Below are 21,596 nucleotides of genomic sequence, written 5' to 3'. Positions count from 1 at the left end.
GGAAGCCCACGAACCAGGTTTCACAGATTCCCCTGAGAGCAGAGTTCTGCCAGTACAGCGTACCTGTGTGAAATCTGGGAGGTGACAAGGAGCTGGAAGCCATTCTGTCCTCGTCTGCAGGGGCAGATGCGCAGGCTGCATGCGGGACTCCATGCTCCCCGCTAGTCACCTGGCTGGGGACTTTGGGGCGCTGCTGTGACCTCAGCAGTCTTTTGAGGGACAGCAGCAGCTTTGGATCTCTGGAAACCAGCTGGTAAAGTCACCTGAAAGCTAGCCATGTGATCCCCCAGTCCCCGACGTTCACCAGCGCCAGCCACCACAGTGATGAGCACCAGTTATGTGTACGGACATCGATCATGACCTGAGCTGAAACCGAGAGTTGACCGTTTCACCAATCGAACCACCCAGGCATCTCAGGAGTGGAGGAATTCTTGCCTTTTCCAAAGATTGCACCGCGTTATCCCCTGGAATCATGCGGCTGTGATCGGTGTTGGTGAGGAAGATGGTGGTAGGTCTGGTGCTGGGCTGCGCTGGAGAGAGCCAAGCAGCGCACATCTGACCCTCAGTGGGGTCAGGAGACGCGAGGGCCATACATGCGAATGGGTAAGTGGCCCCAACACTATGTTTTCTGAAATCAAGGACTGAGGAGGGCAGTCTTGGGTAATTACTGCTCTCACACATTCTTCTTTACCCTAGCCCTCAGCCCCTCCCTGCCAGCTACCCAAGGGTTGGGATTTTTTTTTTTTTTTAAGAGAACAAACCAAAAAACCCCCAATGTGAATTATCTACTCCCTTCGAAGGGTGAAGAACCCTCTACTTGCCAAGACAGGGCACACATTTTGTGCACGAGATTGCGCACTTGGGAAGGAAGTTAGGGTTTAGGCCTGCCGTGGAGCTAGGCTCGGTGATTCAAATATTCTGGCAATGCCAAAGCCCTTACGGGAGGCGCCAGAAATAGATGATCTTCTTTGGGCAAGAGGTCAAGTGTGTTGTGAATTACTGCGACTTGGTGAGCCAGGGAAGAGAGCACCAGAATGAACTGCTCATTGATTTAATTACCCAGTCTACACCCGCTGAAGATATGTTTTCCGGTTTCCAGAGACTGATTTGATCAGGGAAATGAGGGAGAGACACCCCTCTTCATCCTCCTTTGCCCGTGCCGCTCCTCAGGCAGGACGCCGGCGCCCACGAGGGATTCTAGCTTCAGTCCTGCTCCTCGTGCCCGTGGCCCCTGTTCTCTCAATAATACATGTTTAACTGGTTCCATTTTAATTCCTTACCACGTGGCTAGAATTGGTTATGAACTTATACCTTTTAATATGAGAAAAATAAGTATTTTACAAGCAACGCTGAGAAGCCAATATCAGAAAATAAACTCTGTAGGCGGCCTGAGGCAGGATGGGCTCACTCCGTGACGGTCTCTGCGGCGGTCTCACTCTCCTCACCCAGCTCTTCAGCAGTCGAATCTGTGGCCTGAGCCTTCTCTGCTGGGGCTTCACTTTTCTCTCTGCCGAAAGGAGAAGAATGCCAAAGGCTTTTACTCTGCAAAGGAAAAGTTCAACTTTTCATAGTTTCCTCATTTGAGATAAGAGTCGTAAATCAGGTACCCTGGTTCCTTGTTGAAAATCTCATCCTCATCAGAAGAATCCTTGTCGTGTAACTTCTGTGCCATGTTTTTCTTGCGTGTGGCATTGAGAGGTCTGTACATGTCCCGAAGCCAAAGTGGCCGCCTTCTCCAGAAAAAGCCCTCCTAGAAAACAGAAAGGATGATGTTAATTCTGCGTTTCCCGTGCTCTCTGCAGCCATGGGGCTTTATCCTGCTCAGATTTACCTGATTCTCATTTTCGGATGAGCATCTCTTCCGCAGCAGAGACCGAAAGAAGCCCCTTGGAGGAAATACACACACAATTAGTGACTCATGCCGTTTTCCGTAACTCTCACAACGTGTACCTCTGGTCTTATTAGGACACCTCCGTCCAGAATCACAGGAAGCAAAATCACCACAGATCTGGGATCTTGAAAATAATCCCAAGCATGTTGGGCTTCCAGAATTTTCCCACATCTATCCATAACAGCCCCACAATGTCTCTGGGGAGATCTTTGCATGTGGCTCGACATGGAATGCAGGCAGGATTTTCATCCCGCTCACCTGGGACCTTGGCCAAGTGCCCTCATGCAGTGAACAAACTGGGCAACTGCATGGAATAAGCACCTTACTCTCTCCAGAAGCATTTTACAGTGGTCCCCGATGCACTCAATCTCATAGGCATCATTTGCTGGGGAGGGGGAAGGAGAGGTGCTTCTATTTTCCTAGTTGCTTTATCCTGCAAGTTGAATTGCACCAAGAAAATGCCTGAGTCCAACCAGCAAAGTTATCTAGCTCACTGCCTTTCACACTGTAGGCTGTCACTGATGAATGAGTCGTGAAATGAGCTTAAAGGTCACAACCAGCACTAAAACACAAAATATTATTTTTGAATACAAACAGTATAGAAAAAATGAGAGTATATGGTAAGTTTGTCTTAGAAACTGCTCATATCTCTACGGTATGTGCGTACTGAGTAGTGACATAAAATGTAGCTCACAGCCCAAGGGCAGTGTAATCAGAGAGGGAGTGCCCAGCTGGAAAGGAGCCATCTTCTGACACTCATTAGCAGTATGACCATGGGACAATTTACCTTCCCCTGCTTCTTCTCCATTTCCTTATTATAAAAGGAAGAGACAAACTATTATCTAAGGCCTCTCCCAGTTACAATTCTATGGGGTCTGTACAAAGGGAATGGTGAGTGGGGACTTGAAAACCAGGAGGAGGAGGAAGAGGGAAGTTTTCCTGCCACTTTAGGGGAAGGAGTCATATATTCTGCCTTCCATCAGCCTTGAAGACTAGCCCTCTTTGCCCAAGATTTTGTGGCCCTCCCTACCCTTTTTCCGGAGCCTCTGAGAAGGCCTGATGCTCACTACCAGCAGGAACCATCACCTCCCCATACCACCCTCTTTTATTTAAAAGACTGGTGACCAGCAGATGCTCTGTGCCAGTCTCCTCCTAACTCAGGTTTGGCTGGGGAGCTAATTTTGCTGGATCCAGAAAAAGCATTAGGCCAGATAAATGTTCTTTCTGCCTTTGGTGGTGTCCTGGGAGTAAAATAAGGGGACTGAAATAGAGAGGAGTTCTAAAATCTAGTTCTAAAATTCTACTTTAACAATTGCCAGACTAATATTTACCTTGAGTTTCCTTCTTTACCTTCCTCTGATGCTGTTCTATGAGAATAAATCTGTTTTGGAAGAAAACATGATCACAGTTACCCATCTCGATGACCACTGCATCCAAATCTTTTTCATTCCTTTGTATTTTAGGTCTTAGCTAGCCAATGAGATGATAACTTTTTTGAGAAAAGGAATTTGGTTTGTTTAATAGTCCTCTGCTCTTCCACAATACCTAACTTGGGATCTTGTGTGCAGTTGGCAATACATTTTATTGGTGGTTTTAGATGACATTCAACAGATAATTCCTAATAAAAATTCTTAGAAGAAGGAAAAGAAAAGTCTCTACCAGAAACCTAAGCAGCAGCATTGTTTTAAAGTCAAGGACAAGAGTGGGATGCCTATTATTCTGGCTACTATTCATCATTGTTGAGGAGGTCCTAATCAATGTAATCAAAGTAGGAAAAATGAAGTATTAGGAAGAAACAAAACATATTTGCCTATGAAATTATGAACAACCTGAGAGGCCCAGGAGAATTGACTAAAATTTTACTTAAGTATGAGAAGTCAATAAGATGGCTAGATACAAAATGGAGAGTTCAACATGCAAACCACAATAGTGATCCTACATTCCATAAATAGCTAATCAATGAATGGAGGAATGATCCCATTTCCAATATCAATAAAAGGCATAAGGTACCTAGGAGTAAACTTATAGCAAAAAATGGGTAAGACCTATGAGATGAAAATATTAAAACTCTTCTGAAGGACATTAAGAAGAAATGAATACCTGATGGGAGATACCATCTTCCTAGAATATTGCAAAGATGTCAGGTCTCCTCAAATTAACCTATAAATTCAAAGCAATCTTATTCAAATCCCAAGATAGTTTTTTTTTTTTTTAAACAAAAACTGGTCGGATGACATTTGGTGGAGAAAATATGCAAGCCTAGCTACAAAATGAGAAAAAGAAGATCAAAGAGCAGGAGCTTACCCTACCAGACATCAAAATATGTTATTATAAAGCAACTGGAATTAAGTACGTAGTGTGATACTGGTACAGGGAAAGAAACTGGATTGAGTCTAGATAAAAAATAGTATTTTAGATCAGTGAAGAAAGAATGAATCGTTCAATGAAAGATTTTAAAGTAACTGGATCTTTATGCAGGGGGTGAAAAAAAGTTAGATCCCTTACCTCAACCATCCCCAAAACCAAAACAGATTCTACACATATTAAAAAATATAAATAAAAACAAATGTTATAAGAGTATAGAAGAAAACAGTAGAGAGGCAACAAAGGCCTCGTGAACAAGACCCACATGCCAGAAGGCATGAGGAGAGGACTGACAGATTCGGTCCTTGCCCATCATTCTTCATAGTCCTCGCCCCCTTCACCCCTGGATTGTTGGTCTTCCTGTTGATTTATAAAAATATATTAACCCTTTTAGTGGCTTTCACTGAATTTCAATGTTTTAAATATTTGTCAGTGTTTTCATCTTTAAGGAGACAAAACAGTGGAACCGGAGCACAGGCTTTGCAGTCAGGCGAAACAGGGTTCTGCCTTGGGTTTTGCCACTGAGGCCTTAAGCTGATTCCCTGTTAGGTATCAAAGAAGGATGGTAATATCATCCTCACAGGGTTGTGGGGATTAAATCGGGTGTGGGAGATTCTTCCTATGCTTGGCATAGATCAGTGCCAAGTTTGCTAATGGTGTCACAGACAAGAGGATTAAATCTATCAAAGGTTTCTGCCCGTGGTGTCAGATCATAAAGCTCTTTCCCATCACAAGATGATAAAAATATTGCTTCTGTTTTCCTCTAACAGTTTTATGGGTTCTTTTCTTTTTTTTTTTACATTTACTGAAATATGTTTAAAGTGAGAAATGAGGCTCTGCTATTATTTTCCTCCTAAATAATCAAGCAGTTGTTCTATTACCATTTACTTCTTTTCTTCCCCTGATTTGAATACTAAAAGGTAACATTTCAAAAGTCCTAGGAACACATGGGTCTGTCAATTGCTGGATTCTGTATGCTACTTCAAATAAATATTAGGCTGCCTTATTGCTCATTGTGAAGTCGACATAATGCCTCATCTCTCTTCCTTTGAACGCCATTATTGTCTACTACAGGAAAAGCACTGCATGGTCTCCATCCTCCAAAAGCTCATCATCAAAATAAGGAGAGGAAATAATGCAACCACATAAATACAAACAAAAGGCTAAACTACGCAGAAATTAAAAACAGCAATAGGAATTTACAGAACTTCCCTGAAAGCTTTGGCTTTCAGCCACAGGCCACCTGAAGATACAGAGAGTACTATCTGGACAATGGCCAGTGATATATCTTCCCAGAGACCTTGGTAAGCTGACCCCATGCCAGTTCCTAGACTCCTGGGCTCAGCAGTCAGACTCTGTCCTTAACAAAAGCAAACTCACTTCTTCCTGTAGAGGCAATCTCACTTTATCAGTGCCCCAGGATGGATCAAAATCAGAATGCCAGATTATCACTTGACAATGGGAAATATATCTGCTCCGCAGATAGGGCATCTGTGTCTACACGGTTGGGAACTAGCTCCCGGGGACACTGGCCTCCATGGCGCACTGAAACACAATTAGAAGGCTACTTGGTGAGAAGAGAATTAGAAGGAAAGTAACCAGCTGAATCCAGTGTTTGACAGAAAGGACTGAAGTAGCCAGATCCATCCATCTCCCCAACAGGCACAGCCTCACTAGTGGGCTTAACGCTCATATGCTGCTTGAGGGGCCATCTCCACTCTTGGGGAAGCCTAGGATGGGCACGGCCCATGGTGGGCTCTTCCTCGCCATTTCTATGGTTTTCTACTGACCAACCTTCCTGCAGACAGACATGTTTCTCTTTAGCAGTTCATATATCCAGTCCATTTTTACTTAAGTCCGATAAACCAGGAAGCCACTTGATGCTTACATAGCTCTGCTCTGCTCCATGTGTTGATGTTTGGTGTTTCTCTCTCGGGGAGCTGCCTTTTAAAAAGTTATTTACCTTATTATTGTTTTCAAGGGAGGGGAATGCATCAATATGGACCCTAAGAAATGGTGACAAATCTCACAGAAGGACTAGGACCAGGAGGGCTGGAGAATTCAGGGAAGGCTTTTTGGAGAATGATGAACTTGCGTTGGCTTTTGAGACTCATGGTACTTCCACAGGCAGAGCGAATTAAGAGGGAATTTCAGATGGGCAAAGGCACCGACAAAAGCAGGAATGGGCATGGGGTGACTAGGGTGCAGTGAGGGGTGGCTTTGGCTGGAACGGAGGCCTGCTAGGACAGTAGAAAAGGTACACAAGGTAAATGAGTTTGGATTGGTGGGATAAGTCAAGACTGTCAACTTGTTAAATCATTCTTTTAAAAATGTTAGCACCTGCCTGTTGGGAAAAGGAAGAAGTCATTAAAAGATTGAAGAAAAGGTAAACAGGCAAGCTCCCGCAGCAGACTATAAATCTGACGTGCTTCGAGGTAGCCTGCTGCAGGATTTGGGCTGCAGTGTTTGAACCTATTCACACAACACCTTATACAGTGGAGGAGAAAGCTGCTAAGTCAGTCTAATGAATCAACAAGATGACACTTTTATCTGTAAGTCGTGTCCTTTCTTCCAGGATGGCTGATGGTTCCAGGAGGGCGGAGAGACTTTCTCTGTCATCATTTCAGCCAAGGAAAGAAATCAGTGGCAGTCTGAGACTCATGGGTGAGTACATCTAATCGACATAATTTTGAGTTGAAGAAATGTTACTATCGTGTCAACTCTGGCCTTCTTAAACTTAATGTCTCAGACAGTCTAATGGCTTGTTGCCTTGGTTACAATCCACAGATCTCCTGGCAGTGGGGGGTTCTTTTAAAATTCCCTGGAATATACTAGGCAGTAAAGGAACAAAGCAGATTTCAGTCCTCCAGACTGAAGAGGAATATCAAGTAGTAGTAGGTGGAAAAGTGGCTTTGATTTTCAATTTGTGGGTTCTGAATCTATTATAAAGATAGAAGATATTCTGGAAATCTGAATTAATGGTTGTCCTTACCTCAATGAGACAGAAAACTATAATCAAAATCATCACTACTACAGTCACAGATATTGCCAAGATGAGTTTGTTGTTATAGCCATAACCTGGAACTTCTTTTGTGAGCTAAAAAAAAAAAAAAAAAAAAAGACAGGTTTTTTTTTTAGAAAACAAAAAGACAGGATAAAAGCTAACTATTCTTCAGCTACTCTAAAACCCCATTCTTTCAGATGAGTGGTTTACAGAGTCTTAAGGAACATACCAAATCTAAGGTGTTATGTAATCTTATCAGCATTTTCTTCAAAAATTTATTTATCTTGCACATTAGGTCCCCTTCTCATATACCCGGGGGATAGTGGCACTAAATGAGCAAAGTGGCAGGTCATGTGTCTCAGCCAACGTTACCTGGCCAAGACAAGACCCAGACTAGGCCACCCCTGGTCTTTGGGCTTGGGTGAGTTCATGGCATTTCCTAAACTGACTCAAAGTCCAGATCCCATGTTTCAGGAGTTTTCCTCACCTCACTTGACTCCTGCCCTTTCTGTTCACTCTGGACTTCTGTGCTCTCGTTGATATAGTTCTCAGTCTTCCATTGGTCCGTATCCCACTCTGCTTTGGACACCTTTACTTCTTGCTGCTCACTGAGAAGCTTCATCAGGAGGCCTGTTCTGGAGATGAGCTTGGCACAGGCTAGTTGCACGTGGGTCTCAGAGCAGTCCATTTTCAAAGTCCGGATAACATGAGAAATGAGCCTTCTCACATCATTATTGGGGATAAGGGACCGTAGCTGCTGGTTTAGCTGAATTTCAAATAGATCCCCTGTGGCTGAGTGCTTCGACACAGTGAACTCTGTGGGCTTCGGGGGCAATTCGGTGCCCACGTTGTGGTATTCCCATTGTGTTTCATTGATTTGTTTAACAGTTGGCATAAAGTTGTCTCCGGTTGCTGCAGAATGTGCCCTGGGAAGATTCTCATGGTTCCCGAATTCAGGGAGGGTTTGTTCTGGCACAGTCATATTTTCTGCAGAAATAGATTCTTCAAAAACATTCTGCGCAGTAGTGTTTTCCACAGTAGTGTTTTCCCTAATTGGTTCTGAAAGAGTAAATAATTCCGGAAAAGGATTTTCCTGAGAACTCATTTCTCCTGAAGATGAAAAAGCCTCCCGTGAGGGGGAATTTATGAGGCTCCTGACTGCAGAGAATGGAGGCCTCTTTGCCAGCATCAGTCTATTTCTGAGAGGACTTTTCTTTTTGAATTTTCGATTGCGTTTGGCCTTAGGTTCTCTGTGGACCACACGTGAGCGAGTTTTATGAAAGATGTACTTCTTTCCGGAATGTGAGACTGGTCTGGGAGCCTTCATATTCCTAACTCTAGCATTTGCATCCTCTAAAACAAAAATGGTGTAGGTTAAGTCTTTTGATTTGTTTTTCACCTCAGGTAGGGATTTCGGAGCAGTGGAGGCAGAAGGCCTGCCCAACGAGTATTGTTTCAGGAAGGAAGAGACTGCTGCCTTGTGCTCCTTTATGAATGAAGGCTCTGTATTGAAGGAGTCTCCCACTAATTTCTTGGGCCTCTGCGCCATGTGAAGCTGCTCCAGCTCCCTTGGAGATGGTCTCCCGAGCCTTCTTTCTTTGGCCATGTTCTCCACAAATGGCTGGGCATTCTGTTTCCTCTGGTTGCTCTGACGGCTCATTTCTTTGAAGTACCTTTTCCGTAGGCCCTTGGGGCCCTTGATGACCTTTTTCACTCTCAGCATCTTTTTCCCTACATGCTCAGCCTTGGCGAGGCTCTCTTCCTGTGCTTGGGCAGTTTCCAATTTCTTTGGAAAGATCTGGCGTTTAAATTTGGGACCAAAAAGACCGGAATGTATAAGCATGGCAGTTTTTTCTTTCTTTTTCACCTCATCAATTTTTTCTTGAATTTCTGCATCTAACAAATTTTCCAGAAAATAGAGTTTCTTCAGTTTATTTTTGTAAGTTGAATTGTTGGGTCCAGGTTTAAGAGATAGGCTTCCTGTGTCGTGTGTCAAGGGACCCGTGGGCTTGTCTCCATCTTGTGCATTTGAAAACAGAAGTTTAATGAATGGTAATAATGTTGATTCTACATCTTCTAGATTTCCCTCTGAGAAATAAGGCAATATGTAATTCAGCGCACTAATAACATCACTTTCATCATTAAAGTCTAGCTGCTCATTGATAAAGGCTAGACTGACACTATTTTTGTCTGAGGATGCCTTCTCTGGCTCAATAGTCAGCTCAGTACTGGTGCTCTTCTTCCGGGCTTTCAATACCTTCATGAATGAGCCTTCTGTATTCCTTATAGATACTTCTTCATCTATCAACAAAGAAGAGACTAGTTTTGATAATGAAAGACTGCTAGTACAGCTTTTTGTCAGTTGACAGTCCTATATCCCAGTCAAATAAAATTAAGAGTCGGCAAATATTTGAGTACCATTTAGAGAGGAGACAAACTCAAACTTGAATCTATGACTGGCAACAATAAAAGGAGAAAAGGATGTTTTTTGAAAAACATTTACTCAGAAACTTCCATAGTGTGAATAACTATATTTGGGATAATTCCAGGGGTCCCCAGGGCCTGATTGCCCATCGGGACTCAAAAAAAGTCAAGGCTGGAAGACACTCAGCTAAACTGTGCGCAGATCTACAGTGACTCCTGGCATTTATATACCCCATCCTGTCCTGCTTCAGATGCAAAGGGAGCATGAGGTGTCCTCCTTCCTTTCTTCAGTGTGCTTGTGTTCTTACTACCATCACAGATGCCCGTGACTGCACCCCCTGTTATAGGTCCTCACCTGGATATGCCTTCTCTAGCTACCCACCAATTCATTGCTTGGTCCCCGCTCCCATATATTGCAGTTCATATAACATAAGCTCTAATCAGAAAAAAACCCACTATGCCTACTCTGACTCTTTGTTTAAACGTGGGCAGGGATCTGGGATGTAGGTTAAATTTCCCAGGTGTGAGAGATATGCCAATGTGGAATGTTCAATAAATTAAGGGAATGATACTTGAGGTCTTAAAATGCAGAAGGGATAAAGAAACGTTAGTCAGATGCTTATTTCACTTTCATTTCTAATATTTCTAGGTTTACTTAGGGAATCATCCAGAGCTTCCAACTACCTGAAGGTCAAGTGTGCCGCTGTGTATACTGCAGAGCATTGTGCAGCTGGGTTTCTTTTCCAGAAGAAATAGAAGTATTTTTAGTGGTGGTGGTGAGGGTCAGAGGAGGAGGTAATAAGGGTCACAAGAAAGAAGAAGCAATAGGCTTGCTGAGAGCCCAAAACAAGAAGACACTTGAGTGCTAGGCTACAGCACTTAACACCTCTGGTCACAGTTTTCTTCACCTGTAAAAGGAGATTAAACATGCCTCTTCTCCCCAACTCTAAGGGAGAAGGGAGTAATAGAATTGGTAAAAAATTGTTTTGAAAAATAAGCAACACTGTATTTACAGAAATAGCAGTGTTATTTCTGATGTACCATAGATCATTGATAGGGACTCATATTCCAGCTATCCAGGTGCAAAAGCACATTTTGGAAGTCATCAAGTTAGTGCCAATAAAACATAGTATACAGAAAAATACTTAACACCTGAGTGTTTTTGGACAAAAAAGCTTAGGATTCAGAACAAGTTCAGAGTTGGGCAGTTCAAGAATAGAAGAGCCCTCTCCTTCCATTAGAAGGTAGCAGCTTCTGGTTAGGGAACAGAAACTCTCAGGCTCTGAATACAACTTTTTTATAAATCAGCATCACTTTTACTCTTATAATATAGCTTGTAAAAATAAACGAAATAAAAAAATATATATCTTTTTCTGTCCTATAAGACAAAGGGCACCTGAGATGTAATGCATATAATATCAGTTTACAAACTGTAATGCACTATATGAACAATTTTGCATTTGAGGGTAATTATTTAATAAGGTAATTGAGAATCTAACTTTTAATAAAGGAGTAGTTCTTAGGAATTTAGGGATTTGAGGGTACTTGGGTGTCTCAAGTGTATGACTCGTGGTTTTGGCTCAAGTCATGATCTCGGGGTTATGGGATTGAGCCCCACACTGGGCTCTGCACTCAGCGGGGAGTCTGCTTGAGATTTTCTCCCTCTGCCCCTTCCTCGACTTGAATGCTCTCTCTCTCAAATAAATAACTCTTTTTTTTTTTAAAGAGAGATTTAGGGATTTGACTCTGAATGAATAAAAATAATGCAGTGACATCATTACTTAAAAATTGTATCATTGTTGATTAAAAATAAAAAGTTAAATATAAATTTATAAGTTTATCATAAGGCATTTAGACTCACCACAATGTGTGGCATTTGTCATACATTCACTGTCACAATGCAGCTTGACTGTCTTGCAGACAACCTCAATATTATTTTTGAATTGACAGAGACAGCAGGCCATACGACTAGGTAAAATCCTATAAATGGAAACATAGGTAATTAAATTAGTGGTAAAGGAGTTACTTGAGTAGGTAGAAGAGGCAGGCAGCACAGGGCTGTGCAAAAAGGAATTCTTGAGGCATATGGCCTGGATGATTGGGCAGGGACCAGTTGGCCTACTGCTGCTCTAGAATATTATAAATAAATAGACAGGACAGAGGTGCCCAACAGAAAGGTAAGGACAGTAGGGGGTATGGTATGCCTAGAGTAAGATAGAGATGAGAACTGTGTGACACTGATCAGTAGTTTAGTTCAGAAGTATCTCCTTCCAACCCAAAAGTCTCACTTTGGGTTGATAGCACACAGGAAGAGGGTAGACTTCTAAGAAGAGTCTGAAAGGTCTGAAATATGTTCTGTATTGGGGATATAAATCAATCAAAACAAACCAATAATCTACACAGATGTTACAATTAGCAGACAAAGACATATAAAAAGTTGTAACTGGGGTGCCTGGGTGGTGTTGTTGGCTAAGTGTCTCACTCTTGGTTTCAGCTCAGGTCATGATCTCAAGGTCATGAGATTGAGCCCCGCATTGAGCTCCTAGCTCAGCATGGAGTTTGCTCTCTCTCCCTCTGTCCCACTCACTCTTGCTTTCTCTCTCTCAAATAAATAAATAAATCTTTTTAAAAAGTTATAACTGTATTTCACATGTTAAAAAAACCCAAACTAAAAAACCCATGCCTCTACTTAACTCAGTGAGTCATGTAACCCCTTCAAGTGGCCTAATATATGTGTACTTACCCTGAAGGAGAGGAAATATAAGAAATTTTGAAAAAATAATACCCTAAAATTTTCCAAACAGGTAAACCCAATAAACCACAAATCCAAAAAGGTCAGTAAACTCTAAGCGCAAGAAACACAGACAAAATTACACGAAGACACATCATAATCAAACTGCTCAAAACCATCAATAAAGAGAAAATCTTTAAAGCAGCCAAAGGAAAAAAACCACATACAACATATAGAGAAACAAAGATAGTAATGACAACATATCTCCTGTTGGAAATAATGGAACTCAGTAGAGCAACATCTTTAAAGCAGTGAAGAGGAGAGGGGACCCATTGACTATCAAGCTAATATTCTATATCCAGATCTTTCAAAAACAAAAGCAAAAAAAAAAAAAGACCATCTGAGACATACAAAAGCTGAAAGAATTCATCACTAGTAGACTTACACTGTAGAAATGCTAAAGGAAATATTTTTAAGTGGAAGGAAAATGATACCAGATGGAAAGGTGGATCCACACAAAAGAATGAAGAACATTAGAACTGGTAACTACATAGGTAAATATGTAAGATATTTCTTACTATGTAAATATTCAAATATAATATGATTTCATTTATATGTAGAATCTTAAAAAAAACAAATGAACAAACAATGACAATAAAAAAGAGAGAAACACACTCATAAATATGGAGGACAAACATGGTTGCTAAGGCAGAGAGGGTGGGGATATAGTCAAAATGGGTGAAAAGGATTAAGAGGTAAAAACTTCCCATTATAAAATAAATAAGTCACCAGATGAAAAGTACAATGTAGGGAATATAGTCAATAATGCTGTAATACACTTAATGCTATGAGCATTTCATAACATATATAATTGTTGAATCACTATGTTGTACATCGGAAACTAATATTATATTAACTATACTTCAATAAAAGAGTTAACTTATTGTTTAAACAAAAAAAATAATATGGTGTGCTGTTTATAACTGAAAGTAAAATGTATGAAAGCAGTAGCACAAAGGCCCAGGAGGGGAGAAATGGAAGTATCATATATATTGGAAGATTCTTATACCAATCATGAATTCATATAATATCATTTGAAGATAGACTATGATAAGTTAAAGATGAACACTACAAACCAATAAGCAATCAATAAAATAACAAAACCAGAGTTGTAACTAATTAGCAAAGAAATAAAATAATAAAATGTACTCAGTCAATCCAAAAGCAGAAAGAAAAAGAAAAAAAAAAAGAAACAAAGAACAGATGGGGCACAGAGAAAATATTAGACAGTAGCTTTAAATGTAATCATAAAAATAATTACATTAAATATAAATGGTATAATCACCCTAATTAAAAAAGTTGTCACACTAGATAAAAAAGCACAAACCAACTACATGCTGTCTACAAGAAACATCTTCAATAGAAAGATATAAATAGGTTATAAGTATGGAAAAAATTATACTATGCTAACATGAATCAATAGAAAACTTGAGTGGCTATATTACTATAAGACAAAGTCAATTTCAGCAAAGAATATTACCAAGGATAAAGGAGATTATTCCATCATGATAGAAATGTCAACTAATAAAAAAAGAAATAACCTAAAAATTTATCCATCTGATAACAGAACTTCAAAATATATCAAGGAGAATGGCAAAGAGAAACAAATAAATACACAATTATAGTTGGAGATTTCAATATCCCTCTCTCAACAATTGACAGAAAAAAAATATTAAAAAATCAGTAAAGATATAGCAGACTTGAACAACACTATCAACCTACTTGATCTAATTGACATTTATAGAACACTCCACCCAAAATCAGAATACATGTTTTTTTTTTTTCCAAGTAGACACATAATATTTACCAAAATAGACCATTATCTCATCTATTACCAGAATTCATGGCTATAAAACAAGCCTCAGTAAGTTTAAGATTTCAGTCATTCAACATATGTTCTGTGACCACAATGGAATTAAATTAGAAATTAACAGATTTTTAAAGATTTTTCAAAATCTCCAAATATTTGGAAACTAAACAATTTGTAGAAGTCTTTTATCAAGTTGGAAAAGTTTCCTTCCATTCCTAGTTTGCCAAGCTTATTTTTTTGTAATTGGTAATCAGGAATGGGTATTAGATTTTTCAGATACTTTTTTCCAATTAATTAATTAATTAATTAATTACTTTCTAAGTAATCCTGTGCATCAAAGAAATCAAAAGGGAAATTAAGAACTATTTTGTATTGACTAAAACTGAAAACATATCAACATATGGGATGTTGCTAACACAGTGTTCAGCTTCCCTAGCATCCACTTTTAAGAAAGTAGAAAAAGAAAAGAAAATTAATCACTGAGTAAGGAGAAGGAATAGCATAATAACAATCAAGGCAGAAATGCAGAAAATGGAAAACAGGAAAATAGAGAGGTCAGTGAAATGGAAAGACAGTTTTTAGAGAAGGTAAATAAAATTGATAAACCTCTAGCCATATTGACCTAGAAAAGATAAGAGAAGACACAAATTATCAATATCAGAAATGACAGGGGTGGGGCACCTGGGTGGCTCAGGGGGTTAAAGCCTCTGCCTTCGGCTTGGGTTGCAGCCCCCATCAGGCTCTCTGCTCAGCAGGGAGCCTGCTTCCTCCTCTCTCTCTGCCTGCCTCTCTGCCTACTTGTGATTTCCGTCTGTCAAATAAATAAGTAAAATCTTAAAAAAAAAAAGAAATGACAGAGGTGACATCAGTATGAATTTTACATATGTTAAAAGAATAAAGGAATATTATAAAATAATTTATGTCAATAAGTTCAAGATGAAATGGACAGATTTCTTAAAAGACATGAACTACTCAAAAATAAATATGTAACTTAAATAGCAACTTAAAGATAACTTTAAGTTACTTAAAGTAAAATGGTAACTTAAAGAAACAGAGTGTGTAGTTTACAACCTTCTCACAAAGAACGCTTCAAACCCACGTGGCTTCACTGGTGAATTCTACCAAACATTTAAGGAAGAAATAATGCCAATTCTAGACAAACTCTATCAGAGAACTGAAGAGAAGGGGCTACTTCTCAACTCATTTTTAAGGCCAACTTTTGCTTTATCAAAACTAGACAAAGACATTACAAGAAAAAAAAAAACAGACCAATTATCTCTCATGAACACAGATAACAAAACTCTAAACAAAATTTTATTATATCAAATCCAACAATATATGAAAAGATGTTATATCATGACAAAGTGGGGTTTATCTCAGGATTGCAAGATTGGTTTAATATTTGGAAATCAGTGTAATTTACCCAACTGAATAAACTAAAAAAAAAAAATCATACAATCATTGTAATAGGTGGAAAAAAGTATCTGAAAAATCTAATACCCATTCCTGATTACCAATTAAAAAATATGCTTGGCAAACTAGGAATGGAAGGAAATTTCTTCATCTTGATAAAAGACTTCTACAAAAAAACCTAAATCATATTGAATGGCAAAAGACAAGTGCTTTCTCTTCAAGATCACGACAAAGGCAAGGATGTCTTCTCTCATTACTTCTATTTGATATTGCACTGAAGGTTCCAGTCAGTGCAATACAGCAAGAAAAAGAAATGTATTCAAAATGGAAAGGAAGAAGCAAAACTATATTTGCAGATAAAATGATTATCTATGTGGAAAACCTGATGGAATCTATAAATAGTTTTCTAGAACTAATAAGTGAGTTTATCAGGTTTTCAGGATAAAAGATCAATATATAAAAATTAATTTATCTCTAATACCTAGCAATCAACAATTGGAAGTTGACATTTTAAGAAATATTACTTATATTAACATCAAAAGTATAAAATACTTAGAATAAATTGGGAAAGATGTAAAAGGCTTGCACACTGAAAACTATAAAATATTCCTGGGAAAAATTAAAGAAGACCTAAATAAATGAAGAGCTATAAAGGGTTCATGGATCAGAAGATTCAGTATTGTTAAGATATCACTTCTCCCCAAATTTGTCTACAGATCAAAATCCCAGCAGAACTTTCTGTAGATTTGGCAAGCTAATTCTTAAAATTCATATAGAAATGTAAAGCTCTTAGAATAGCCAAAACAGCTTTGAAAAAGAAGAACAAAGTTGGAGGACTAATGTTACCTGATTACAAGACTTATGAAGATACACTTTCAAGGCTTTGTGATATTAGTGTAAATTTAGACAAACAGATCAAAGACACAGAATGGAAGTCCAGAAGGAGAGATACAGACAATTTATTTTCAGGTTCCAAGGCAGATGAATGGAGAAAGGATAGTCTTTCCAACAAATGGTGCTGGAACAATTGGATATCCATAGGCAAAAAAGCAAACATCAATCCAAGCCATTAAATTAAATCTGTAGATTGCTTTGTGTAGTAACCATAGTTCATTTCATACAGAAATGAACTCAAATTGGTTCAAAGATTGAAATGTAAAATCTAAAACTATAAAATGTCTAAAAGAAAATACAGGAGAAAAAGCTTTATGACTTTCAGTTGGGCAGGATTTCTTAGATATGACACCATGAGCATAGCCCACAAAAGAAAAAAAAATGGATAAACTGGACCCCATAAAAATTAAGAATTTCTACCTTGCAAAACACACTCTTAAGAGAACAAAAAATAATCCACAAAATGGGAGAAAATACATAGTAAATTACATAGTAAATTTATTTGATAAAGGACTTGTTTCCAGACCATATGAAGAACTCTCAAAATTCAGTAATACAGCCGAAAGGCAAATAAGCTTATGAAAAGATATTTGACATCATTAATCATAAAGGAAATGCAAATAAAAGCCACACACAAACAAAAGCCACTAAATACCTATTAAACTGTCTAAAATTAAAAACACTTACTATAGCAAGTATTAGCAAAAATGTGAAGAAAATGGAGCCCTTATACACTGTTGGTAGGAATGTAAAATGGTACAACCACTGTGGAAAATATTTTTTTAAAAACTTAAACACCCACTTACCATATGAACCAGCCATTCTACTTCCAGGTATTTGCTCCAAGAGAAATGAAAGTATGTATCCATACAAAGACTTATACATGCATAATCATAGAAGCTTTATTTTTAATAGCCAAAAATTGGAACAACTCAAATGTCCACCAATGGTGAGCAGATAAATTGTGGCACACCCATATAATGGAATACTATTCAGCAATGAAAATGAATTATTGATACACATAACAACATGAATGAATCAAAATAATCATGGTGAATGAAAGAAGCCAGTTAGAAAAGAGTATTTGCCACATTATTCCATTTAGATAACATTCTAGAAAATGCAAACTAATTTTTAGTAACAGAAAGATGATCTATGGTTACTACCCAAAGCAATCTACAGATTTAATTTAATCCCTATCAAAATTCCAACAGCATTTTTCACAGAACTAGAACAATCATAAAATTTGTGTGGAACCACAAAAGACCCCCAGAATAGCCAAAGCAAAAAAGAAAAACCAAATTGAAGGTATCACAATTCCACATTTCAAGTTATATTACCTAGCTCTCGTAATCAAAACTGGCACAAAAATAGACACATAGATCAATGGAACAGAATAGAAGCCCAGAAGCAAACTCAAAATTATATGGTCAATTAATCTTTGACAAAGGAGGCAAGAATATGCGATGGGAAAGACAGTCTCTTCAATAAATGTTGTTGGGAAAACCGGACAGCTATGTGCAAAAGAATGAAACTGGACCACTTTCTTACACCATATACTCAAAATGGATTAAGGAACTAAATGTGAGACCTGAAACCATAAAAATCCTAGAAGAGAACACAAGCAGTAATTTCTCTGACATTGGCCTTAGCAACATTTTTCTAAATATGTCTCCTGAGGCAAGGGAAACAAAAGCAAAAGTACCTATTGGGACTACACCAAAATAAAAAGCTTCTGCATAGTAAAGAAAACTACCAAAAAACTAAAAGACAACCTACTGAATCTGAGAAGATATTTGCAAGTGACATATTCAATAAAGGTTTAGTTTCCAAATGTATAAAGAACTTATACAATTCAACACCAAAAAACCCCCCAAATAATCCAGTTTAAAATGGGCAGAAGACATGAAGAGACATTTCTCCTAAGAAGACACACAAGGGTGCCTGGGTGGTTCAGTTGGTTAGTCATCCACTGTCAGCTCAGAGCATGATCCCAGGGTCCTGGGATTGAGCCCCATGTGGGGCTCCCTGCTCAGCAGGGAGTCTGTTTCTCCCTCTCCCTCTGCCCCTCCCCCTGCTTGTGCTCTCTCTCAAATAAATAAAATCTTTAAAAAAGAAGACCTGGAGTGCCTGGGTGGCTCAGTGGTTTAAGCCTCTGCCTTTGGCTCAGGTCATGATCTCAGGGTCCTGGGGATCAAGCCCCACATCGGGCTCTCTGCTTGGCGGGGAGCCTGCTTCTCCCCCTCTCTCTGCCTGCTTCTCTGCCTACTTGTGATCTCTTTCTCTGTCAAACAGATAAATAAAATGTTTTTTAAAAAAATACAATTATGTTTAATACTGAATATAATTCTAGGACATTCATGAAAACCATTCACAAATCCCAAATTAAGAATGCCTGAATTAGGGGCACCTAGGTGGCTCAGCGGGTTAAGCCTCTGCCTTTGGCTCAGGTCATGATCTCAGGGTCCTGGGATCAAGCCCCGCATCGGGCTCTCTGCTCAGCAGGGAGCCTGCTTCCCCCACTCTCTCTGCCTGCCTCTCTGCCTACTTGTGATCTCTCTCTCTGTCAAATAAATAAATAAATAAAATCTTAAAAAAGAAAAAGACCTACAGATGGTCAACAGACACATGAAGAGATGTTCAACATCACTCGTCATCAGGGAAATGTAAATCAAAACCACAATGAGACCTCTGTCAAAATGGCTCAAATAAAAACAAAATAAAATAAAATAAAATAAAAACAAATAAAAACCAAAATAAAATAAAAACACAAACAACACATTTTAGTGAGGATATGGAGAAATGGGAACCTTGTGCACTGTTGGTGGGAATGCAAATTGATGCAGCCACTGAGGACAGTACAGAGGTTCCTCACAAAAATCAATAGATCTACTCTATGATCCAGTAATTTGCACTTCTGGGTATTTAACCAAAGAATACAAAAACACTAATTCAAAGCAATACACATACCTCTATGCTTATTGCAGCATTATTTACAATAGCCAAATTATGGAAGTAACCCATTGACAGATGAATGGATAAAGATGTGATACACACACACACACACACACACACACATATATGTATAAAATGTACTAGGATCCTAGGATATATATATCCCAGAATATCCTAGGAGTTATACACACACACACACACACACACACACACACACATACATACATATACACAGAATATTATTCAGCCATAAAAAGAATGAAATCTTGCCATCTGCAACAACATGGATGGAGCGAGAGAGTGTAATGTAAGTGAAGTCAGTCAGTCAGAGAAAGTCAAATACCATATGGTCTCACTCTTATGTGAAATTTAAGAAACAACAACAAAAAATGAGCAAAGGGGAAATAAGAGAGAGAAAGAGAGAGACAAATCAAGGAACAGACTCTTGATTATAGGGAACAAACTGATGGTTACCAGAGAGGACAGGGGGTGGGAAGATAGGTAAAATAGATGAGTTCATCAAAATTTAAAAATTAAAAACTTCTGGTCTTCAGAGATAAAACAGAATGGAGACAAGCTACCACCTGGGAGAAATTTGCTAAACATCTATCTGAGAGAAAGAAAAGACTTTTTCCAGAATTAAAAATTGGATTTGGGCATGCCAGGATGGCTCAGTTGGTTGAGTGTCTGACTCTTGATTTTGGCTCAGGTTATGGCCTCGGGCTTGTGGGGTTGAGCCCTGAGTCAGGCTTCATGCTCCGTCGGGGTCTGCTTGAGATTCTCTCTCTCCATCTCTGTCTGCCTCTCCCCTACCACACTCACTTACTCTCTCTAAGATAAATAAATCAATCTTTTAAAAAAAAGGAAAGGAGAAGAAAAACGGTTTTGAACAGACACATCATTTAAAAAGCTGTCTGTACATGAATAGACAGTCAACATCATGAGCTGTTAAGAGAAATGCAGTTAAAGCCACAATGAGATACAGCTACATACATACCTACAAGAAAGTCTAAAAAATTTTTAACTGAAATATAAGGTGAAGATCTCATATGCTGCTGGTTGGAATGCAAACTGATGCATCCACTTTATTTTTTTTAAAGACTTTATTTATTTATTTGACAGACAGAGATCACAAGTAAGCAGAGAGGCAGGCAGAGAGAGAGAGAGGAGGAAGCAGCCTCTCCACTGAGCAAAGAGCCTGATGTAGGGCTCGATCCCAGGACCCTGGGATCATGAAGGCAGAGGCTTTAACCCACTGAGCCACCCGGGTGCCCCTGATGCATCCACCTTAGAAAACAGGTAAGTAGTTTGTTGTTGAGACTGCACGCGTGGGCATATGGGGGTGGGGAGGGGCAGGGAGAGGAACAGGGAGAGAGGATCTGAAGCAGCCTCCACACACAGTGTGAGCCCCAACTGGAGGCTTGATCTCACGACCCTGAGATCTTGACCTGAGCCAAAATCAAGAGTTGGACACTTAACCAACCTCCCAGGTGCCCCCAGGTAAGCAGTTTCTTAAACCGTTAAATACACACTTAGTATATGTTGTAGCAATCCTACCATTAGGTATTTCACCAGATAACCAATTTAAAATTTACCTCCCCCAGAATGAAAGCCGTACGCTCACACAAAAACCTGCGTGTGACTGCTTTTAGCAGCTTTATTCATAACAGCCCCAAAACTAAGAACTCAAACGTCCATTGGTTGATGAATGATAAACCGGTGTGGCCACACAACCGGAACACTACTCGGCAATGAAAAGCAATGAACTGCAGAGAGCCGCAGCCACGTGGAAGGATCTCAAGAGGACGACGCTGAGTGAGAGGAGCCAATCACAAAAGACCGCACACTGTCTGATTTCGTTTATAAGACCTGGTGGAAAAGGCAAAGCTAGAGGGACGAAAATGAGGCTGGTGGTTTTCCAGGGGCTGGAGGTGGGAAAAGGGGATTGACTGCAAACAGAAATGTTCTGTATCTCGGATGTGGTGGTGGTTACATAACTATGTTTGCCAAAAGTCATCAAACTATATACTTAAAGAGTAAATTTTATTAA

General features: G+C 39.3%; 1 protein-coding gene and 1 long non-coding RNA gene across 7 annotated transcripts in view; one reads left to right on the top strand and one right to left on the bottom strand.

The window, feature by feature from the left end:
• The first annotated feature begins 381 nt into the window (after positions 1-381).
• Positions 382-20,703, top strand: LOC116875446. 2 transcript variants are annotated; one of them, XR_004384191.1, is made up of 4 exons: positions 382-603; positions 5,330-5,559; positions 6,831-6,919; positions 20,669-20,703. It is a non-coding gene; the product is annotated as an uncharacterized LOC116875446 (long non-coding RNA). The 2 variants fall into 2 exon arrangements; XR_004384190.1 differs by having other exon boundaries at positions 5,330-6,370.
• The window catches only part of LOC116875444 (leucine-rich repeat-containing protein 37A2-like), a 49,833-nt gene continuing 29,454 nt past the window's right edge, over positions 1,218-21,596 (bottom strand). For 2 of the 5 annotated variants that reach the window (XM_032870968.1, XM_032870965.1), the window contains 7 exons: positions 11,545-11,663; positions 7,747-9,560; positions 7,248-7,352; positions 3,223-3,272; positions 1,832-1,886; positions 1,608-1,750; positions 1,219-1,507 (listed from right to left, as the gene is read on the bottom strand). In XM_032870968.1, coding sequence (XP_032726859.1) covers positions 1,405-1,507; positions 1,608-1,750; positions 1,832-1,886; positions 3,223-3,272; positions 7,248-7,352; positions 7,747-9,560; positions 11,545-11,663 — 2,389 coding nt within the window. In that variant the 3' untranslated portion in view covers positions 1,219-1,404. Of the gene's footprint in view, positions 1,508-1,607; positions 1,751-1,831; positions 1,887-3,222; positions 3,273-7,247; positions 7,353-7,746; positions 9,561-11,544; positions 11,664-21,596 lie in introns of all 5 variants that reach the window. The other 3 variants (XM_032870970.1, XM_032870969.1, XM_032870966.1) reach the window with 2 other exon arrangements.

Source organism: Lontra canadensis, unplaced genomic scaffold (assembly GCF_010015895.1).
Source record: "Lontra canadensis isolate GAN:19392208 unplaced genomic scaffold, GSC_riverotter_1.0 scaffold41, whole genome shotgun sequence".
Classification (NCBI taxonomy): domain Eukaryota; kingdom Metazoa; phylum Chordata; class Mammalia; order Carnivora; family Mustelidae; genus Lontra; species Lontra canadensis.
The sequence above is the reverse complement of the archived record's forward strand: the minus strand, read 5'-3'. Positions and strand labels throughout refer to the sequence as shown.